A 24,522-nucleotide genomic window follows, 5' to 3' on the forward strand; every position below is an offset into this window, starting at 1 on the left:
ACACGAATCCCCGATAAGATCGCCGTAATCATTATTAAATATGTGTTTTCTTTATACAATATACATAAGTATCCGTCCAAAGTCATAAATGTAAATCTAATATTTTTTTATTTACATAAAATAAAGCTGAACAAGAACAAAAAAATGAGGATTTTAAAAAACATGAAAGTTTATGGGTTGCCAGTTTGAGCATACCAATTTTCTTACCATTAAAATGCACGCGGGGAACTTTACATTATTATTACCGTTATTATTGTTATCATTATACCGAATCTTTTTTTAAACAAACATCATTTTTGAATCTCAGAATAAATATTTGTGTTTTAAGTTAAAAGAAAAATATTAAATTTTCTTTCTTGTTTTTTCGCTGAATTTTCCAAAAATATCAAATATACTGATAACTTTTTTCATATATGTACTCTAAATCTCAATTTTCAGATAAAAAAAATAATAAGATAAATAAGAAAGAAAAAAGAGTACACCTGGGGGCTGGAGAAATAAAAAATGAAAATAACAAAACTGAATCAATAAAATTTCAATTGCTGTTAAAATAAAACTAAGGACTTGTACAAACAACAAGGATTCTTCACTATCCTCTTTTCCCTCATAAGGGTAATTTTTTTTTTTTTTTTTTGATTTCAAAATAAGAGAATAAAAAATCAATTTCACTTATATAATTGTATAAATACTATTTGGCAAAAGTTTATTTAACAAATTGACCTAAAACCTTCTCTCACAATACAATCCTATTTTTGCCGGCGATTTTTTTTTCGATTTGATAAAACTAAATTGTTATCGAATAAAGTTGAATATTAAAGATTTGGACAATGAGAATTTGGAATTTGAGTTTACCAATATGAAATGACCAATTAGTTATTATTGCAAAAAATTACTCAAATGTGTCGAAAAAATAACTTATGTGATTGAATTGCCACATAAGTTTACTTTAAATTACCTTAAATTTTGTGGTAAATTAAAACGACGAAGCTGTGTAGAGTTTTTGAGATTTGACCTAATTTAAAGAATAAGACGCAATTTTGAAACAATTAAGATTTATAAGAACGTTCAACCATGTAAGAATCTGTTGATCACGTTAACTGATCATGAACTTAAATTTACAATATTAAAGGATAAATATTTATCGCTTAAGTTCAAAAATTCCTGACTTTAGACAAAGCAAATGAAATTGTTTTTTATCGAGCCGTAAAACACAAATTTTCTTTTGTTCTAATAAATTATATTGGCCCGCAAGTCGTTAAACCATAATATCAAATCCTCATTCCAAATTGATTGTCACAACTCTGATTTTTTATAAATACATATCTCTATATAAATCAATATCTTTACAAAAATAAAAAAAGAAGGAGAAAATTAACGTCAAGTATTCTGAGAAAATTTCTGTAAATAAATTCCCTTCTCGAACAATTCTACAATCTCTACCAAAAATCTCTTCCAAAAATTTAATTTAAAATAAAGCAAATATGCAAAATTTTTACCTACGTACCTACTCGTTATTTTTTAAACTATTTCTACATTGAAATTAACATTTTATAAAATTTTATTAAAACACACAAAAAAAAAATTCAATTTTCCTCTCAAAATAGCCTGCAGAAAATTGAAACTATTGAAAGTAAAAAATTTAACAGGACGAAATTGAAATTTTTTTTTATAATTATCAATCGGAAATTTTTTATTTTATTTTTTTTTTCTTTGAATTTTTAATCAAACCATTTTTAATTGACATTTTTTTTTTTTTTTCAAAAAATATTTTTAATATTTGGATGAATTGGGAAATACTGGCAAAATATTGTAAATTTTTTTATTTTTAAAATCTTTACTGAAATGAGTGTATGTGGCATTGAACAATCGGAAATGAACAGTAATAGAAAGTCCTTGTTGAATTTTAGAATTTTTTTGTTGCTTTTTGTTAATGCTCATATTCTTCGGACAAATTTAATAAACAATATTGCAGTTTTCACTTTTTGAGTTCTAAGATATCCAAGCTTGAACCACTGAAGCAAGTTATTCTGACTTCGATGTGTAAAATTGCATTCAAGTAAAATTTATTGTGTTCCAAAAATTGAAAATTACGAGTTATTGTGAAAAATATATTCACATCCATCTTATCCGTCTTCTATAAAATTGTTCTGCTCAAAGGTTTAATATTTATAGAGTCAATGGAAAAATCAACGTATACCAATTACCTATGAAACAAATTAACTGGAATTTATTTCTTTATTTTTCTCAATTCAAATAAATTACGCATTCAAAACTTTTAAATAAAATCTACTTTTGTGTCCATTTTCTAAAATTTTACATCGAAATTTTATTCAATAATGTATAAGTAAGTATAAATTCTAATAAGATCTTAGAAACGCATTGACCTTCAATTGAATTTCTTTGAAAATATTTCCATTCGAAATTTTATGAATTATAAAAAAAACGGGGAGATGAGAATATTAAACTTAATCAGCTGAATAAAATTTCCATTTTCTTTCATCTTTCATATTGAAAGTAATTTTAATGTATACGAGTAGAATGAGGTTTCTTAAAAGATCCTTATTTATAAATTATATATGAACCATTTTGGAGTAATAATAATGAATAACAATTTAATAGACAATTCAACCCGCAAACTTTATTTTAAATCATTGAATCAAGAATTTCTTATTAATTAAATGAAAACGTGAACTAAATATTAAAATAAATTGTCAGTATAAATGAAAATAATGTTTGAATTACATGTTTTGAATATAATTACACATTTACTTATTAACAGCAAAAAAATTAATTTAATATTATTTTTTGTTTTAGATTGAACAAATTCAGGCCGAATATAAAGTATTGGCTTTGCAATATCATCCGGATAAGAACAGTGGCGATAAAGAAGCTGAAGAGAAATTCCAAAAACTCAAAGTAAGTTAATTGAAAATATTTTGCATATATTTAGGATGCGCGATATTTATAACAATTAGTACTAAAAATTTTTGTGTATTACTTTTGCGTAATTAAAATTTTGTTGGTTGCAATTGTTGTTTTCATAAAGAGAAAATGAACAGCGAATATTCTAGCGTTATTTCAACATTTACTTAATAATTTCATTGAAATATATTTTCATTTTTGAATTATAACCAGAGTTGGGCCAGAAATACGAATTTATAGACATTTATATTTTATAGCCGCTAAAAGCAACCAATCGTAAATTAAAACTTTGAAAAATTTTTCACAAAACTTAAACGGCTATTAGAGTAGTGTCACTAGAGTAGTGTTTAGTAAATCAAAATATTTTACGATGTACATAATGCGACAGCGACTGCTAAAGCTGCCAAATTTTTTAGTTACCACGGCGCTTTTCAGCTCTTTTTTGTTTGTACGTATACATACTTTTTGTCTTATCGCAAAATAACCTGTCAAACTTCGCTATTAATTGTCTTTTGGAATAAGTACTGTCAAAAGTGCGTGTCCACTTTATTATATGAAAATTTAATATAAAATGAAAATTTATTAAAAATTTTTGATAGAAGAATTTCATTTACGAATAAAAGTACATGCATTTTCATTCCCAACATGCAACCAGCACCAAATACATCAAAAACCTACACTCAAGTTATCCGTAAATTGTACTTAATTTAATTATTATTGTTAAATTGAATTCTTGTTTTAATTAAATCATTCATTCCTTATATTGAGAACAACTCAATTAAATTTATTTTCTTCATTTATTTCAATTTTTCCTCTATTCCATGTATGTGTGTGTGTGTAAGAAGACATTTACCGCCCTTATATTTACATTTACGTTTTATTAATTTGAGAAAAACATTTCATAAATAACATGATGATTTCTCATTTTTGATAATTCAAATAAACAAAAACAAAAGAACAAATATGAAAACGAAAGAAATTTGTACTCGAGCATGTTCGGTTGTTTGCCACTACCTGCCTCCTTCCTTCAGTTTTCCATTTTTTTAATAATTCACTTTTACTATCCTTACAAAATTTTCTTATGTGAACATTTTACCTTTTTTTTTTTTTTAAAAAAAATGAAAAATTGTAAATGCAAAAATTATTTAAAAATAAAAGTCTCGTCATAACCGTAAGTTATGAAAAAAAAGAGAAAAATCAATTTCCATTTCAACAAAAAAAAAAGAAAACTTTTCAAACTTTTTTAATGAGGAAAATTTTAATGAGGGCCTGTATTAACTTTCAAATAAAATTTGTTCTTAAAACAAAAGGTACAACTAAAATTTTTATGTTTTTTCTTTTCTGTTTTTAATTAAAGAACAAATCATGAGAGGAAACACGAGTTTTGTTTCAAAGATTTTTTTTGCTCTTCACTAATAATCACATATAGGTTTATATATAAGTATATATATGGAATTTGAAAAGGATGCACTAATATTCCATTTTAAGAAATAATCTTTTAAAATTGTAATCAAGTCTACAACTAAATTATATCATTAATTTCTACTTTCTTGGTAGTTTGGTGTGACAACTGTGACTTAAGAATGAAAAATGCCCTGTAATTGCCCTAAAAATTTTCATATACATGATATTAAGGAATGTTCAAAACCTATGCATAAATTATAATTAGCTCTTACTAGATTAATTTTCTATTCTGATAAACTATTTAAGTTTTAAAGGATTTCGTGTTCGCATAATAACTGTGCGTTTCCTGTCACTGAAATGTGTAACAATTGCATATTTTTAATAAATTTAATAACTCAAGATCATTCAGGTTACATGAGATTCAGGTTTTGTTTCAGCTCCTCTGTAAAATAATAACGTGCCAATAATGAATCAACCGCACAAATTTCAATATTTCTCTTCATTTATATCATTCAATGTTCTGCCAGAATTTTTGATATTCTTTAGCCTTTATAAGCATTGAAATTGAAAACGTTATTAATGTTTTCGTATAATTCAATTATTATGACAAAATTTCAAAATGTTTCATACATATACATACATACATTCATATAAATTCATTGTGACACTAAAATTAAATATAAAAAAAAATTTGAAAATGACACGTTCTTGAAAAAGAAAAGCATCTTCCATCCTAAAAATTTCTTAAATTATTTCCGAGAAATTAATATTTTTTTTTCTTATCCGTATTCAAGATTTACATAATTTGACATTTGATTAAAATTACATATAGGCACAGGTTAAACAGGTAGCTATAGAACAGGTATATTATTGAAAAATACTTAACTGAAGCCTTTTTTCTTTATCAATATTTTCATTTACACTTTCACCATTTTTATTATAAAAAGTGTTTATTGTGAACTCAAATGAATCCTTCTGGAAATTCCGAAAATAATTAAGGTCCTCATTTTCAAATGATTTTCTAATTTTATTTATTTTTATGAGAATTTGAGTAAATTAACATGTTCATGATTTAGAAAAATATTTTCACATATTCTTAAAAATTCTTATTAGCAGTTTTTATCTTCTCTATTTCTGTTCTACATATACATACATACATAGGTATATAAAAGTATTTATTTAAATTCTTGCTCTTATAAGCTATAGAAAAAGTATATCTATGTAAATGTAGAATCTGATGAGCCTACCAATTCATGTGTGAAGAAAAAAATAGAAAAATATTTCTTTGTGGAATCCTTACTATGAGTGTATGTGTGTCACTATCAAAATATAAAAAAATCTGAAGTGGTCAGCACATAACCGACCGCATTGTGTATTGTCTAGTTAAATGAAAGTGTTACAGAATATTATAAAAATGTCTGTTAAATACTTCTTTCCAATTTTTAGGATATTAGTAAGCTTATAGTTAACATACCTAGAAAAATGTAAATTTGGCTCTTAGTAGAGTTTCGCTTTGTGCTACCGGAATTCCCTAAAATGCTCGCCAGTTAGTTTCAGTAACAACCAGAACTCAAATATCAAATTTCAAAAAATTCCATCAATTCGTTCCGTAGATATTGTGAAAAATGTAAAATCGGCCCGCAGATTAGTTTTCGAGCCCTAATCTTTCCAAAAAATTTACATGTTCATTGTTTTAATACGAAGAATTCAAATATTAAATTTCAATGAAATCGGTTGATTATTTCTCTTTATATACACAAAAATGTATATTTGGCCCGTAGTAAACGTCCAGTTGCTGATGCCTGATTTGTTCCAAAAGTTAGGAATTTTTGCGGACAGTCAAGCAAAGCTCATATATGAAATTTCAAGTAAATCGGTTTAATATTTTCTTCAAAATGGTGAAAAATGTAAAATCGGCCCGCAAATCACTTTTTGAGCCCTGATCTTTCCAAAAAATTTATATGTTCATTGCTTTAATATGTGGAATTCATACATTAAATTTCAATGAAATAGGTTGACTATTTCTCTTTATATACACAAAAATGTATATTTGGTCCGTAGTAAACGTCCAGTTGCTGATGCCTGATTTGTTCCAAAAGCTAGGAATTTTCACGGACGGTCGAGCTGAGCTTATATATAAAATTTCAAGTAAATCGGCTGAATATTTTCTTCAAAATGTTCAAAAATGTAAAACAGGCCCGCTAAAAAGTGCAGTTCCCGAGGCCTGCTATATACGAAAAGTTGATCAATCCGTGCCATGGTGGAAATAAACTTACATATAAAATTTCATTAAAATCGGTTCAGCCGAACTTGAGATACACGCGTGCACACACAGACCGACAGACCGACAGACCGACAGACCGACAGACAGACGGACCGACAGGTTGCTAAAAATAGTTTATTTACACTTCCCTACTATGGAGAAGTGCGTTCCCATCGAAAACTCGATATACAAAATTTGTTGCCATCACATAACCTACCTATTGTTTACACAATACGGTCGGTAAAAAAGGAAAAATTAAATAAATGAGATTGTGACTAGTCTTTCGAAATGTTAAGGATAATAAAATAAAGTGAATTTAATGTAGAATATAATATGAAAGACGTAGATTATTTAAAATAAAAGTAAGTCTCGGCATTATGGCTTAGTACGTCGTAAAGAAATTAAAGTATCACAAGTATAGTTTACATTTGTTACCGAGAAAATTTTAAAATGGGGATTAAATAATTCGTAGTATAAATTTACCTACATTCTGGAATGAAACGATGTCCCTTCCACATATAAATATTACTAACATAGTGATGACTTTGTGTAACGTAAGAGGATGAGAGAGGATTTCATATTGAATGAAAATTTAAACCATTTTTGAAGGGTTTGTGAACTCATTGTCCATTTATTCAAAATAACTTCTTCTCATATCGTATTTCAAACCTGGTTTCTTAGACTTTGTTACTATTTCACGAGATTTCCGGTTATTTAATGTGCTTTTAATTCTGCCAAACGCTAATCGTGAGGTAGATCTATCAGATTCTAAAATTGGATATAATTCGTTTTGTATAGCATTAATTGACAAAATTACCTTAAACATAACTACACAGAAACGTCAAATTGTTCTCATGCATTTTTCGTACTATAATGTACAAAATTGGCCTAAAAAATGAATTGTTAATGATTTTTTTCAATTTTCATTTGTTTCAGTTGTTAACCAGCTTACAAAATGAATGAAATTAATTTACCATTCCCAAGAATTTGATTACATATTTGAAAATTTTGATACAAAATTAAACTTTATTAGATAGAAAATTTTATACTAAGAATAATTTTCACATTATCCTTTTTATAATAGACTACATTGTTTAAAGGACATTTTCGTTATCAAGTTACACTTTGTTAATTTTATGGAATTTATGTATATGTGTATAAAAATTTTAAGAATGTAGAAAAACACATATTGTTCTTTTGTACTTATTTGCATTATGTAGGTTGTTTCATGTATTGAGTCTCCTACAAGCATAATATAGGGTAACTTTTTTCATTAACTATCTTGCATATAAGACTATACGTACATGTGGGGATGTTGTTCGCTTGTTTTGTTGCTTCATTTATATAAAAATACATAAATTTTGTGATCCTTTGAAAATTCAAAGGATTTCCCTTCGGATTTAATTTTTGTTTTTTTTTCTTATTCCATTCATATGCTATAATATGTATGTATATATTCTTTAGAGAATATTTAAGAAATTTATTATGGACCTATTTTACCTATCAAGTTAAAGACACCTACAAGTCCCCACTACATATATACCAGAGACATAATGCAATAGAAAAATTGAAGAATTTTTGCCTCAATGAATCTTAAAGAAATTGCAAATTTTATCAAATACAAAAACGATTTAAATTCCGATACGATTATTTTTATAATTTTATTGTATATCAAATGGCAGATTTTATATATGCTTCCAAGCAATAACAGCGGAAACATGTAAAGAATCTCAGTTCCAACGCTAAAATTTTGAATTAATTTTATTGAACCCGAAATTCTTCTAAGACTCGTATGTACATATTTACAATGAATAGGTTGTGTAACTCTTCACAATTCAAGTTTATTAGTAAAAACCCATTAACCTTTTCCAAAACTACAATTAAATCTCCTTAAAAAAAATATTCAAATTTTTTCAGGAACAAATTTCCAAATGGTTCAAACCACTCACTTAAATTTAGTTTAAATTTAAAATTTTTAAATTATTTAAAAAATATTTTCATTTAATTTAGTTTTATAATAGCAAAGGTACTCCAAATTAGCTTATTCTGGAAAACTTTTTGAAATTTAAAAAAAAAACTTGAAACATTTTAACATTTTTATGAGATTTTCAAAGCAACCTTAACAGAAAGTTTATACATTTAATTTCGAATACGTATACATTAATAGTTGTCAGATTATTTAAGTAGGGTACAAAGCAAAAATACTTCATAAAAATTTTTTACTCACAAAAATACATACGCTCGCACAACCATATGACATATTTGCCTCTTTCAGCAAAAAAGAATTTAAGAGAAACGTATCTGAAAAGGGCAATTTCCGTAAGTTTGAATTGCATTTTTTACAAAACCCACACTTTCTGATTTTATTATTTTCTATTCAATATTTTCGAATATTCTATATTTGGGTTTCAAATATAATTTTCTTATATTTTATCATTTTACCAGAATGTCCAGAGTTCAAACCTACATCAATTGAAAGATGTACACGAAACAAAAAAAATCTGAAATTCTTTTGTAGTTACTTTATGAAGAGTTTCACAAATACCAAATGATTCGCTTACAATAATATTAAAGTAGAAACAAAACTAAAATTAATAAAAATTCTGGAGTCCTTCAATCAAAATAACTAAATCATTCAACTAGGTTTAAAACATATTGATTAATTATACACTTATACCTATACTTTGTTATAGTATATACACACACAAAGACTTTATTAATTTGTGACTCCTTCTCCGTGCGGTTTATCCCTCGTTATTCGTTCTATTTCCTTTCTGAATTTTGATTTACTTTTAATCTACATTAAAACATATTAGTCCATTTAATTTGAATTGAATACAACAATGACAGGCACCAACTGATTTAAACAAATTTCCAAATTCAATGAGGACGATTTTTTATAAAACTGGGTAAAGCATGGGTATTTTTTTTCTATAAAAGGAATCTATTATATTTTTTCTATTAAAACGATTCTATAGTAAAGCTTCTTAACTTTTGTGAATAAATACAAAAAAGAACGAATAACCCATATGAAGGATTAGTTCAGAACATTTAATTCTCTTCGCCATATGCGTTAACATTATACGAAACAAAAGGAAAATGAGAAAGAAAACAATTTTCCGGTTTACATGTTACTCTTACCAATGTCGTAAGTCGTAACAAATACCATATGCATAAATTTTCCATTTTAATAACGTGAGGTAGAATGAATATATAAATATCCTAGCAGAACGCACATATGAGCATATCAGGATTAACAAATGATCTCATTTTAAGTGATTTGACAGTTTCACAAAAAAGAAAGATTAGTCGAAGTTATTGTGGCCTCTTGCACGACGCTCTGTAAAATGTTTTTTGGTAATGGTAATATCAAAAACAAAAAACAGGTGGCAATGTTGCACCAGCAACTTATTGGCACTTCATTGCTAGTGCATTGCTAGTACAGCATCAAAATTTCTCCCCGAAAACCCCAGGAATCATCGAAAAAGAAAAACTTGTCAAAATTTTTAACGCCTATCTCCCGATTAATATACTGACACATGCCTTATTTTTTAGAGTAGAAGAGAAATGTATCGCAGATGACATATTAGACCCTGTGCTAAGTTTTGTTTTTTCTTTAAAATGCAATGTAAATTCTAAAATTCTTCAAATGCGCTCTATTAAGTTCGGGTTATTTAAGCTTCAAAAGCACAAAAAAGTGTTCACTTTCAAAAGTAAGATGCATTCAAATGTATTTTTCGATTCTTTAGTCGTCTTTTACGATCTACACTCTGTTAGAACTAAAATACATAATTAATTACGAAGAAGCGACTACTTTTTGTGCAGTAATATGGCAATCCTAATAAAAATATCTATGTAGATATATTTGTGTTCTTACATGTATAATAATTTGCACCTAAATAATGTATGTAAAATTAAATATTTAAAACTCCGCCCACCTGTAACATCTTCTCTTTAACATATTCACCTTAAAGATACACAGGTGTGTATTATAAAAATAATAAAAATTTAAATAGAAAGTAAAAAAAAAGTAAAATTGAATAAAAAATAAGAATTTTTTTTTCACATTATACCGTTATAAAATTATGCTAACTAATTACAAACATTTTCTCGTTTTTTTTCTCTCTTTTTAATTAATTTACAGGAAGCAAAAGAAACTCTTTGTGATCCAGAGCGACGTGCCAACTATGATAAATGGCGTCACAGTGGAATTTCTATCAGCTATAAAAATTGGCTTGGAATGAAGGAGCACGTACATCAGGTGAGTTGAAATGAACATTTAGGGCATGTGTAAAAAAAAAGGAAACAAACATACTTTATACTTTATGTAATAATGAATGTGTTCATGTTCATAGAACATGTTGGAAAGTTTTCAATAAACACATATACATACAGACTTACATACGTTTGTTGCTTATACTTAAAAAAAATTTATGTATACAATATTCATACGATTTTGTTAAAGGCATTGATTTAAATATTTCTAAAAGGACATTAAAAAGGACATTATAATATAAAGAGTTTCGTTCTTTTTTTAGTTTCAATGATAAAAACGGCAAAAGGAAAATCAAAAATAAATTTCTGTAATGACATGAAAATATGTAAATGTCATTTAAATTTTATTTCATTTTTCATTCATTTATTAATGCAAAGATCTCCAGACAGTTTTTTATCTCCCATCTATTTTTTAACATCCGTTAAAACTTTCAACAATGTTTAAATAAAATTTACGAAAAAATTTATTTAAATAAATTAATTTCTGAGTTCCATAAATTCATTTTGTGACTCTGCATGAACAAGCTACAAATTTCAGAGATCGAATAAAGTTGAAATTCAATACAGATGTAAGAGGGCATTTACGTGTTTAAGGACGTTAATCTTGTCAAACAGAGCTTAAATATTAAATTTTGGAAATAAGTTGATTACTTTTTTACATACAGCCAAAAATGTGAATTCGACAAAGATGTTAGTAAGACAAAGCTTATAATTATATAAAACTTTAAGAAAATCATGTCAAGGTCGAATTCCTGAGACTTTATAGATATATCCCAAAAGTTGATTCGTGAAAAGTCTAAAGTAAGTTCTGTCGTAAATCTCCAAAATCACATTTCCCTATTACAGTGAAAAGCATTCCTTTTGAAATATCGACATGTAAAACTTGGTGCCGTCATATAACCTTCTTTCCTGTATCCCATGCGGGCGGTATAAAAAATTCCGAAAACATCAGTTTTATTAATTCTTTATATGTAGGTGGTTGTAGGTAAAAATTGCGCACTTAAGGAAGAAAATTGAGAAGAAATTTTTAGTTCAAGATTCTTCAAAACAATTTTACCTATTGCCGCGTGAAATGGAATTGTTTTTATAAACTAAAAATGTAGATTTACAAAAACAACATTCCTTTAAAACTATGCAGAAACCTCCTATACCAAACTTAATTATAGTTCATACAGTATGTGCGTGTAAGTGTAATTATTTATATATTATGTATGTAGAGTATAAGCCACATTTTGCTTGTAGCTGTTTATCATTGCCATTATTTTAATAATACTTTCGCATTGTGATATTAAAAATAAAACGTTTACACTTCTAAAATTGTTTTTAATAACGTTAAAGGATGTTAAATAAATTCATTTGCAACATTTAAGTGTTTGTAAATAAAGTTAAATATCAAATGTACACATATGCATACATGTACATATATAGATATTTTAAGATTTAAGAGTGATGTCATTATTTGCGTTGTCTACAGAGGGTAACGTTCTGGTTATACAATTTGTTTCAAACCATATAATTAATAAAAAATGTTCTTGTTTTTTCTTCAGAAATTTTTGAACAACCCTGTTAAAGGAACAGAAAATGGAACTACACAAATACCCATGCTTTTTACAAACCGTGTTCCTTTTCTTCTATCACTCACTATTTTAATTATATTAACATCTGACTTGTGAGTGTTAAGCACGTGTTGTTAAACATGATAACAAGAATGTTATGTCACCATGCTGAAAGTGCAAAATATTTTTATGTACAGAAAATATTAAAAAATTAAATTCCATTTTAAATTAAATTATATAAATGCCGAATATTCGACTACAAGTAAACAAATATTGTATAATATTTACAAAAATTAACACATGTTGTATTTAAATAAATGTTACATGTATTTTTGTACATAGATACACACATTTGTATGTACAAAGTTCGCTAGAGCATTATTAAAATTGTTGATTTCATAAAATATAAAAAAATTTATTCAATTTTTTATTTTTGTAAATTACTTCATTATTTTAGCTCGGGTTTGCCAACAATGCAATTACAATTCAATTGAATTCTCAGAAATTTATTAATGCAAGCATATAATGAATCCAACTAAAGAAAACTAAATACAATTCAAACATAGCATTGCGTACATGTTCGATATGTTTGGTTTGTAGAGAAAATGTGGATTTTAAATTCGAATTATTGTTGCTTAGTAAAAACAAAAATCAACAAATTTATAAATACAATTTACAGTTAGAATTGAAAATCTGACGTAACAAGTGCTATTTATTTCACAGTATTCCAAAAATCGAACTTTAAATATATGGAACATGTTCGATTCAAACATAAACAAATTGAATATTGAATGAAAAATGTTGAATTTTTTTAAAGCCATGAGAAATTAATGTTTAAAAGAAAACATTTATTTTTAAATTTTAGAACCATTTTTCAAAATCTACAAGTAGAGCTTCCAAATTGTGCGTATTTGTAATTTTGTTTGATAGCACACAATGATTTTTATGTGCGTAAATAAATTCCTGTTATTGATTGTTGATGTTAAGTAGAAGGCACCACACCAATTCATACACATATGCATTAACATTTCGTGTAAATGCTTTTCAACATGTCAATGAAACAATTTTGATAATGTTTATACAAAAATGACAATCAGTTCTAACCTAATTCCAACAAAATTCTAACAAAATTAAATTATGGCAAAAAATGTCTTCATTTTTATTAGAAGTTATATAACAAGTTGCTGATTTAAATTTCAATAAACTCTTGTCAATAATGTATTATACATTCATACATATTATATGCATGTACGTATGTATATGTACATTTAATCATTCCTTATCAACTCAATCATCATAATAAAGCCCAAACAATATTTGAAACATTTGAGTTGACAGAATAGATTTTCATTTTTTTTTTGTTGTTAATTAAAATTGAATTCACTAGAATTGATTCTTATTTACCACAATATGACGTACCTATATAAAAAAGATGAATCAATTATTTGATCTTTTGGACAAAAAATTAATATAAATTTTTGTTAAAAGGATATTTTTAATAAAATGTAGGCATGTAGGTATATGTAAATTGTATTTAGGACAGTAAAGAGTTATCAGCTAAAAACCATTGATTTTATAATGAATAAAAAATATTCTCGATTTGAAAAAATAAAAGTACTAAATTAAAAATTGTAAATGAAATCCTTTAATTGATTTTGTCACACTTTAATATTAGAGTTGATTTTCAATTAAAAAAATTGTATTTCAACAAGAGCGTATGAATAAATTTACTCTACGTATATGTTTGTGTAATTATTCAGGGATAAAAATTCTATTAAAAAAAAAGGACAATTAAAAATGCAATGATTTTCCAATTTAAAAATAAAAATAATTTTTTATGTACTCGTATATAGGGAAAAAAGCTGTGCAAATGAAAATGCTTTTGTGTGGTTTTTTAAATTTTTTAAATTTCTGTTGCTCTAAAATATCCTTTAGAGAATGTTTTAATAACTTTTTTTAAAATAACTGCTGCATTTTTAATTACATCCACAATTGGTCGAATTGTTAAAATTTCCATTTGGGTTTTCCAAAAGGCTTTCAATGCACATTACTGAATTACTAATACAACGTGTAATTGTTTTATTAATAAGTGTTGTGCCTACCACACTAAAAATATTAACTCAATTCTTCTTCAATATGAAGAACAATTCGTCGGCAATTTCTTCACACCTCTGTAGCTCAGTTGGCAGAACGTCCGCCCAGAAAGCAATTGATCACTGGTTCGAGTTCAGTTCGAGGAGAAAAATTTTTAATTTTCTGCCTTTAACTCTTTCCCTGGATTACGTCGTCCATCTGTTCCGCAATTGTATGAAGAAATTTTCTACTTTCAGTGTACATTTTTGGTACTTTTATGAAAGTAGTTCTTTTTTTCAAAATATACTTTGGCACATGTAATTTCGAAAGAATTGAGTTGCTTGCAATTTTCGATATTAGATCCAATAAGTACATTCATTCTGAGAATAACAAAATCCAATATTATTTAATGGTTTGCATTTTTTAGCTTTTTTTTTAAAAAATTTGAAAAAGAGTTCTTATAGCTTGCACTTTGCCCGTCCGTCCGTGAAAATGTTTACAAAACCTAAACACCCTTAACGATAGACAGGTAAAATTCTACATAATGTATGAATAACTTTTAGAATTAAAAAATTATTTTCATAAAAAATTTTTTTTTCTCATCCCAAATGTATGCAATATTTGTAAATATAATATGGTATATAAATGAAAGTGATTTTGCTAATAAAATAGTTTTTTAAGAGCAGTTATTTCAATTAAAATCAACTTTTTTTGACAGTCAATGCATTGGGCGACGCCAAAAACCCAAGGACGTATGTTACCAGAACAAAGTGGTGCTGCTAGTGGTCTAACAGCTGGTCAACCAAATCCAGCACATCGTCGTGCATCAGAAGGTGGAGCTGCATTATATTATGGCAGTCGTAAAGGTGAATGGGGTACCGATAACTCCGAAGTCGCTAATAAATTTCGTAATTATGAAATTTAAACAAAAAAAAATATCGTTTTAATTTAAAAAAAAAAAAAATTTAATTTGTTAAATTCTAATATTTTTTGTGATTTTTTTTTTTGTTTATTTTAATAATTATTAAATTGTTAATGTAAAATTTTAAAATTCTTATGTCATCGTATTTATTTTTTTAATTATATATTTTAATTATTATGTACGTATATATATAAAATAAATAATTTGTTACTAAATATTGATTTTTAACAGAATTTAAATGATTTTATTAAAATATTATTAAAAATTTTAAACTATGTACTTGTAGTATGAATAAATCACAAATACGAGTACAAAAAATAAATATTTTAAATTATAAATACAGAATTTTTTTTCTTATATACTTATATATATACATATATTATAAATAATTGTATCACAATTAATAATAAAAAATTGTATGTTATGTGTATACTAAAAACTATACAAAAAAATATATGTAAAAAATTTTTTATTTTCAAAACTATCAACTCTCTAAACGCTTCCGTTTATTAAAGAAAAATTTTCATATTAAAAATATATAGAAAACAAAAAAAATTAAAATGAAAATTATAAAACCGAGTTAATTATATTTAGGAAATAAAAAATACAAAAAAAAAATGATTTTATTAAATTATATACAAAACTTTATAAATGTTATTTAAAAACAAAAGAAACAAAACAAAAAAGTGCGAGGATAAGAAAACTAAAAAATAAAATAAAAATTAAATAAAAAATATTTCATGTCAATGATTATTCAAATTTAATAAATTAGAAGAAAATATAAAAATAAAAATAAGAATTTAAAATTAAGAATAAATTATTTAAAATAAATTGAAAAAATAAAAATTTTAATTAAAAAAAAATCTACATATACAGTTTCAACGTGATTTACTATGTCGTATCATTTACTACTTACTTATATATGAAAAAAAATATTAAAAATTAAAAAAATTTAGAACCAATTTATATGTAAAAAAAATCGTAAGAGAAAAACTAAAATGAAAAATTAAATAAATGTTTATTATGTAATAAAAAACCAAGAAAAAAAAAACAAAAAAAATAAAGTAAATTTTTAGAAAGACTTACTATTTAAAAACAATTTTTTTTTTGAAATCTATATTATATACATATTATATACATATATATACATCAATAAATATTTATGTATATTTTGTTTAAGACAAAAATCAACAATTTATTAATAATATAAAAATAATAAAACACCTTACATATTTACATTAAAAAGTAATTTCATCAATGTAACGATTCAAATTTAAAATATAATAACAATAAAATTAATTATACACAAAATATATGTATATATATGTATAAATGTATTTATTAACAATAAAACATGAATTTTATATAAATGTAAATAAATTTAATAAATAAATGTCAACTTTAAATAAAAAAACAAAAATTATAATTATATAATAAACGTTATCAAATATAAGTCAAATTAAATTTGAAGAAAAACAAAAAAAAAATATATTGTAATCTAAAAATACAAAAACATTTCAAATAAAACAATAAATGTGAATTGTGTATGTGTTTCATTAAATATTTTATTATTCTACATATTATGTATATTTATAACTGTGTAAGAAACAAAACAAAAAACTTAAGTCAAATTTAAAAAAAAAAAAATAAATTAAAAATGTGAAAATATTTAAAAAAAAAATTATATATATATACATACATATACAAATATATATACATATATATATATACAAATAAAAATATTTAATTTGTTTGAAAACACAAGATACAAGAAAAACAAAAATTAAACAAAAAAAAATTTTAACCAGAAAATTTAAGAGAACAACATCTTTTCTTAAACCAAAAAAAAAATGAAAGCATTAATAAAATAAAAATAACACTGAAAACATACAGCAAAAAATTGTCATAAAACAAAAAACCAACAATTAAATTGAAAGTAAGCTATCACCAATACTTTCACAAAAAAAAACCGAAACAAACAAACAAATTATATACAAAAACAAAATAAGTAATCAAAAAAAAAAAATATTTTTATCATAACGTTTACAAAACAAAACAAAAATATCAAAAATAATTTTTTTGAGAATTTATTATTACTGTTATCACTGATTGTATTTAAATAAAATATTAATTAAAAAAAAAATAAATGTTTTTTGTTTATACTTTTATTCTAAAATATTAATTGTATTTATGTTTTAATTTTTACTATAACTCTTATATAAATATAACACATTTAAAACGCAATAAATGAAATTTACATATTCATATACACATATTTATATATTATTTTTATATATCTATAAAAATATAACAGATATTTTGCATGTTTTAAGTACATTTGTACTTAATTCATATTAACACTATTATTATACAAGTTACGAATTTTGTGTCAAAATTCGTTTAAAAAAAAAAAATAATTTTATTTCGATTTTAAAATTACTTTTATAATACGTTTTATTTCTTTAAGATTACTTTTACAATACGTTTTATTTCACAACACTAGGTTAAAATTTAATATAACTTTACAATTAAATTTTAAGACTATTCTAAGACTTTAATGCTTAGTTCAATTAATGTCTAAGACTATCTAAGACTAAATTCTTAATCTAAATGTTACCTAATTTATAGTATAAAATTTGCTTATTTAGCAAATTTAATTTTATGTTATTTTCCTAACTAAAAATTTCTCACAGTACAGCGTAGACATGTCGTCAGCACTTTTTGTGGGAACATATTTTTGCGTTAAGAAATTCTCATGCTGAAATATGATGTTTGCTGGAAACGTATTTGAACATGTTTTAATATTAATATTCAGCGTAGAAGAATTCTCACGATGAAATATGTCTGATGAAACATGTTTGAACTTGTTTTAACATGCCCGCTATTTGATCCCTCGTTAACTCTTCCCCCTCTAAAGATCTACGTCCCGTAGATCAACGTTGAGTTTGGTAAGATTAGTAGCTAAGTCCTTAGGGGTGATCTCTGCTACGAATGTCCTTTCTGTTTGTGTCTTTTTCTTCTTGAAAATTATTATCGCTATTATAATTAGAACTACCGCAATGGTGATAACTGAGTTGATTGATGTTGTGATATTGTTTGACGTGGCTAGTTGCTGCACCTTTCTTATATTGTTCTGTTGTAAATCATGAAGATACTCCAAATTGAGTTTCCTATTTGCCTGGGTTAGATTTGTTTGAAGGAACGCTGGTAGTACCTCTGGAGATCTTACTTCGTTGTTGGTGAACGTAAGTCCCTTAATGCGTATAGTATCGTTGGAATATTGTAGGAGAAAACTTCCTGAGAGCTTCCTTGCAGTAGAGGTGGTTATAACATCTCCATGGAAATTGGATAAGAAGATCATATTCTTGGTAATTTCCTCTATTATTTCTTTCCCATTGTATTGAAAATCACATCTTGCATTAAATCCCCTGATGAGTTGCGTTACGCAATGTCCGGGTTGCAACGCGGTCAGTCTGTTTTTCTTGCAAATGGTAACATCATTAAAGTTTTCACACTTGCCTATTACGCCATAGATTTCCTCGTTAACGAGCAGTTCTTCGTACTCTAGATATACCTGACTCTCGTTTCTAATAGTTGGTTTGATCAAAATATGGTCGTATAAACGCTCGTCTGCTTTTGGTAGTGAAATTACGTAAAGGATTGTAAGACCATTAGTTATTACTTTTGGTTCAGCGTATTCGATTGCTTCAATGTCGTTAGAATATGGTAGAGTGTTAACCTCCTTCAGTATGTTAAGAATTTCATCACTACTCAGCAAGTTTGTATTGACGATTTTTTGCTTCGCGAGTTCAATTGCAAGGATGATTTCGTTAATAGCTTCCTTGATGATTACAAGCTTGTTAAATACCATCTGTTCGAATCTATGATCATTGGTATTGCCCAGTTGTTTTAGTATCTTATTGTACCGTTCCATGAGTTTGTTTGTCACTGACATTATTTCACTGTTTATTCTGTACTGTTGGTTGCTATTATAGGTCAGCTGATTCTGGTTTTGGAGTATAGTTTCCCAGTCAGTGGCGTCTGGTGTGCCTGCTAACCATTTCCAGGCTGTTCCAATCCAATTGATGGATCTCCGAGATCTTTTAGTTCCTCGAATTCTGGCTATAGATTCCATTATCTGGTCAACTTGATATTGCAGCTGTGGCTTGATGGTGCTAGAATCATTGACGTTATTCACCAATGGTATTAATTCTCGCAATATTTCATCGTAATTTTTGAGGTTTATTGTGTGGATCAGGTTAAAACTTCCATTTAGTATGCGGGCTTCTCCCAATTTAAGTGTGGCTATTGTGTCTGTAACCTCGAAAATTTTGAGTGAGGCTACCGTCATATAACATCTGAAATAAAAAAGGTTTTAGTTAGGGGTGTTTTTGATGTGGGATTTATGAATCCGTTTTCCCGATATTGTAGTGATGGTAGCTTTGTTGTTTTTCAACACTGTTTCTTTTCTGTATATAGGTTTATGCTTAGATTTTATCTGTTTATCTTTTACATAGATCATTTGACCCTTTTTGTAGTCAGTGGGTTCATTTCTTTTTTTGTTCTCCCGATTGAGCTTTATTTGCTGCGAGCGTTGGATTTGCTGCGTAAGATCGCTATGTATTTTTTCTCTGATATTGAGTAAATTCTGATAGTTGACGCGAGAAGTTCTTCCGTAGAATATATCGGCAGGTTTCTTCTTTGTTACTGAGTGGTATGTGTTGTTGTATCGATCTACTGCAATTGTAATTAGCTCCTTATGTGACAGTTGGGGATGCTCTTTTCGTAGACACCTAATGATTTCCAAAATCGTTGAGTGAGCTCTTTCAATAGTTCCATTTACTTCACTCTTCTGAGATGGAGTATTGTACATTTTTATTCCTAGTGCCTTGATGTAAGTTGACACAATAGGACTGATTATTCCGCCTTCATTATCTGTGACAATTATTTCCGGTACGGTGAAATAATGAAGTACCTTTGTGAGTTTGTCTCTGAGATGTAATGCTGATTTATCTTTAATTCCAAAGAATTTGACAAACTTGGAGAATTTGTCTATACAAGTGATATACTTTTCACCCTGTATTTCCATTATGTCTAAATGAAGTATCTGCGTAGGATACTCAGGAATGGGCGTGGGTTGAAGCTGTGGGCGGAGTGGATGTCTATCATATTTATTACAGTTGCATATTTCACACACCTTGATATACTCCCTGATGAGTCTGTTCATGGAAGGGAAGTAATATTTTTCCATTATCTGTTCCCGGTTTTCTACAGAACTCCTATGTGCTCTTTTGTGTTCTTTTTCAATTATGTTGAGCTGTCTTTCTTCGTTCGCGACGTCTTCTACCATTCTTTGTGTAATTCTAATCTTAAAATTACTGAAGCATTCCTTGTAAATTTCATTAAGCATACTTAGATATTCTTCGGGTATCTTGATCCCATTAATAATGGTAGGATTGAGCCTTTGTTTCAGCGCAGTTATGAGTTCCTGGCGTGTTATGTTTGGCATTCCAATGGTGAATCTTCGATATCCTGGATGAGGTTCCTCATAGGCTGTGATATCTTTGCTGCGTTTGATGATTATTTGAGTTTTAAAGACGTTAATCGGAGCTTCGCAATGTGGAATAAGATCACTACTGTCTTCGTCACAACTATGGGCTGTCTCTGTGGAGCTAGTTGATAGTGAATTGATTTCAGTCGGCAGCCTTGATAGAGCGTCGGCCACTACATTGGTCTTACCAGGCCGGTAGACTAGCTCGTGATTATATTCTTCAATTCGAGCTTTCCATCTTTTGAGCTTCGCATTGTAATTGCGGTTGCCTAGAGCAAATGTGAGAGGCTGATGGTCTGTCAGTATTTTGATTTTTCTTGCCCCATACAGATAGTTGCGCAGGTTATCAAGTGCCCATACGATGGCTAGCATCTCCTTCTCATTAGTAGCGTAGCCTTCTTCTGTCTTGTTTAACGATCTAGAGATGTACGTAATAGGCCTATCCTTTCCTATCTCGCCTTGAGATAAGACAGCACCAATCGCTTGATTCGACGCATCTGTGGTCAGTATAAATGTGCTCTCGAAATCCGGAAAGATGAGAACTTCAGATGACATTAGTAGCTTTTTCAAATTATCAAATGCTTTTAGTTCTGCTTGGTTTAGTTTTACTATCACCCGTTTGGACTGATTGGCTTTTATTTGCGCATTGTTACCTCTTGTCAAGTTCGTTAGAGGTTTTGCAATTTTGGCAAAATCTTTGATGAATCGCCTGTAGTAAGATGTTAGTCCTAGGAATGACTTGAGTTCTTTAAGATTTGTTGGTGGTTTAATTTGTCTGATGGCTTCGACCTTTTTGGGATCCGGTTTTATTCCTTCGTGAGTAATCAGGTGTCCCAAAAATTCCACTTCTGTCTTGAAAAAATGGGTTTTTTCCAGGTTAACCCTTAGATTTGCCTTTTCCAATGTAGAGAACACTTCCTCGATATTTGTTAGATGTTGTTCTTCGGTTTCTCCAAAAATGATGACATCGTCTATATAGACGTAGCAGCGCTTTCCTATGTGTTGCTTTAGCACGTCGTCTATCATTCGCTGGAATATGGCCGGTGCATTCCTCAAGCCAAAGGGTAGTCGAGTAAACTCGTACTTCCCATTCATAGTGGAGAATGCTGTTTTGGGTATATCTTTTTCCGACATTTTGATTTGGTGGAACCCGGATGTGAGGTCAATAGTTGTAAAAAACCTAGCTTTTCCCAAACTTGAAAGCGTGTTGGTGATGTCGGGAATCGGGTACGTGTCTGGAATGGTTACAGCATTTAATCTTTTGAAGTCGATCACCATTCGGTATTTCTTAGTTCCTGAGGCATCTGGTTTCTTGGAAACTATCCAAATTGGAGAGTTGTAAGGACTCTTTGATGGTCGGATGATACCATCTTTTAGTAAATTCCCTATTTGCTCTTCGACCTCTCCTCTCATGTTGCTGGGATACGGGTATTGTTTGGTGTAAATTGGTTCTTCATTCGATGTTTTGATCTCTGCCCTTACTTCCGTGTCTATAATTTCGCTATCATTAATTGGCCCAAAAATCTTGCTATACTTGCTGATAATTTCTGAGATTCGTCCCTTTAGTTCTTCAGACAAATGGTCTGCCTTGATTTCAATGTTATTGACTTGAACTGATGTTTTTTCCTTAAGAGGTATAGTAATACCAGGTTTTATCGTAATTAGGTTGTTCTTTCTGTCTATGACGGCTTCCAAGGCTTTCAATGTATCGTCGCCCAAAATACCGTCGAACGATTTTAATCCTGGCAGGACGAAAAATTCCAAGGTACTATTATTACCGATGCATTTGAAGAATTTGGCGTTCATTTTTTCTGTAATTTGAACATCACCTCCCGCAGAACGAATTTTAAATGGTTTGTTGGTTGGTTTTGTGTCGACAGCAAGCTCGGGTCTGATGAAGTTTTTATTGGCTCCAGTATCAACTAGGAACTTTAGGATATCATTGTTCCTGGTATGGTACTCTAGGTAAGGAACGCTAGAGAGGCTCCGCTCGTAAAATTTATCTCTTGCGGATCATCTTCTTTTTCTTCATCAAATTCATATTCCTGATATTCATTTACTTCTGGTGTTTCTTGATTAGAATCGTCATTTTCTTCCTGCTCCAGGTTGAATAGCCGTTGCTTGGATTCAGGCTCGTTGTTTCTTGGCCGGTTTATATAGTTGACTCTCTTGCTATGTAGCGATGGATCAACATCCATCGGTGTAGGTGGTTTCGGATATGTTGGTCTTGGAGGTGCGTAGCGATTATTTTGTTGGTAATTTTGTTGTTGGGGTTGGTTACCACCTATTGGGTGACGTTGTGGGAAACTTTGCTGATACGGATTACGTAAACCATCTTGGTATGGTCTGAACGGCATAGGGATTCTTGGTTTGCTGCTTATATTATTGATAGGTACCGAAACTCGATTATTGTTATTTTTTTGGTGCACTGTTATGTTCCTAAGATTTAAATTCTGCATCTCCAGGCAAAACGCATACGCCTCTGGCAGTGTTTGAGGCCTCTGAATCATTAACATTTTTGCTAATTCACCATTTAAACCTCGTATAAAGACGTCCAATGTTTTATTTCTGTATGTCTCGACAAGCACAGCAATTGTTTCAGCATTGTAGGTTTCCGTTTTTAATTTATTCACGATGAGTGAAAATTGATGATTGACGGTAGCGTAAAATGAATCTATGCTAGAGTTGCCTTGTTTAAGCATGAACAGTTGGTGCTCGAGGGTACGCACATCTCTTTTATCGGCGTAATGCATCGACAAGCATTCCTTGATTGTTAACCAGTCTTCGTCATAGATGTTATACGATATCAAGGCCAGATCAGCCTTGCCTCTGATTTTCTGCCTGATGCTTTGTAAAATAGTCCGGTATATGGGTCTTTCTTTAACGATTTCATAATCTTTTAGTATGCTTTCTACGGCGTGCACCCAAGAGATATATTGTACTGGATCACCATCGAAATATTGGAGCTCCTTCACTCTGTCTGGGAGTCTGCTTATTTCTTTGAGTTCGTCAACGGTTTTTGGCGTTGCTAGAATTTGTTGGCTTTGTGTTTGATTACCACTAGATCCAGAAAATTCTAAATGTTGAATCCGTTGCTCCAGCCTTTTCATAAAACCTTCTTGCTCTTGTGTTAAGTCACTACCCGTTGCAGAATGTTCCAGATTTACGATACGTTGTTCTAAACTTTTGATTTGTTCTATTTGCCGGTTCACTATTCCCGTTAAATTATTGATTGCTGTGGTTAGAGCTTCCATTTTATACTCTTATATTTTTTATTTTTAAGCCTTTGAATTTGTAAAAATTTTTTTATTGAACAATAGTTCGATTTTGATTATTCGTATCAACTCTCGTTCTCCAGTAATAGGGTTTCTATGTTTTACGTGTATTGGTGGTATTGCTACCTTTACTTTTTTCGTTTATTAGTTTTCGTTTTAAATTTTAGTAGTCAAATTAATTTTGATTTCTTAATTTATTTAATTCACCGTTATTTATATTAATTTAATTTTAGTTTAATTTTTGGTTAAGTTTTTTTTAATTTAATTTAAATTTTTTTTTT

The 24,522-nt window shown here is 28.3% G+C and overlaps 1 protein-coding gene across 5 annotated transcripts in view; it reads left to right on the forward strand.

Annotated features, from left to right (window-relative positions):
• Positions 1-15,888, forward strand: part of LOC129611681 (J domain-containing protein) — a 59,762-nt gene extending 43,874 nt beyond the window's left edge. For all 5 annotated transcript variants that reach the window (XM_055524945.1, XM_055524944.1, XM_055524946.1 and 2 more), the window contains exons 3-5: positions 2,815-2,916; positions 10,734-10,850; positions 15,212-15,888. In XM_055524945.1, the coding sequence (XP_055380920.1) occupies positions 2,815-2,916; positions 10,734-10,850; positions 15,212-15,418 (426 nt within the window). In that variant the 3' untranslated portion in view covers positions 15,419-15,888. The remainder of the gene's footprint in view (positions 1-2,814; positions 2,917-10,733; positions 10,851-15,211) is intronic.
• Positions 15,889-24,522: the final 8,634 nt, after the last annotated feature.

The sequence above is a fragment of the Condylostylus longicornis genome, unplaced genomic scaffold (genome assembly GCF_029603195.1).
Source record: "Condylostylus longicornis isolate FDR11 unplaced genomic scaffold, ASM2960319v2 ptg000055l, whole genome shotgun sequence".
NCBI lineage: Eukaryota > Metazoa > Arthropoda > Insecta > Diptera > Dolichopodidae > Condylostylus > Condylostylus longicornis.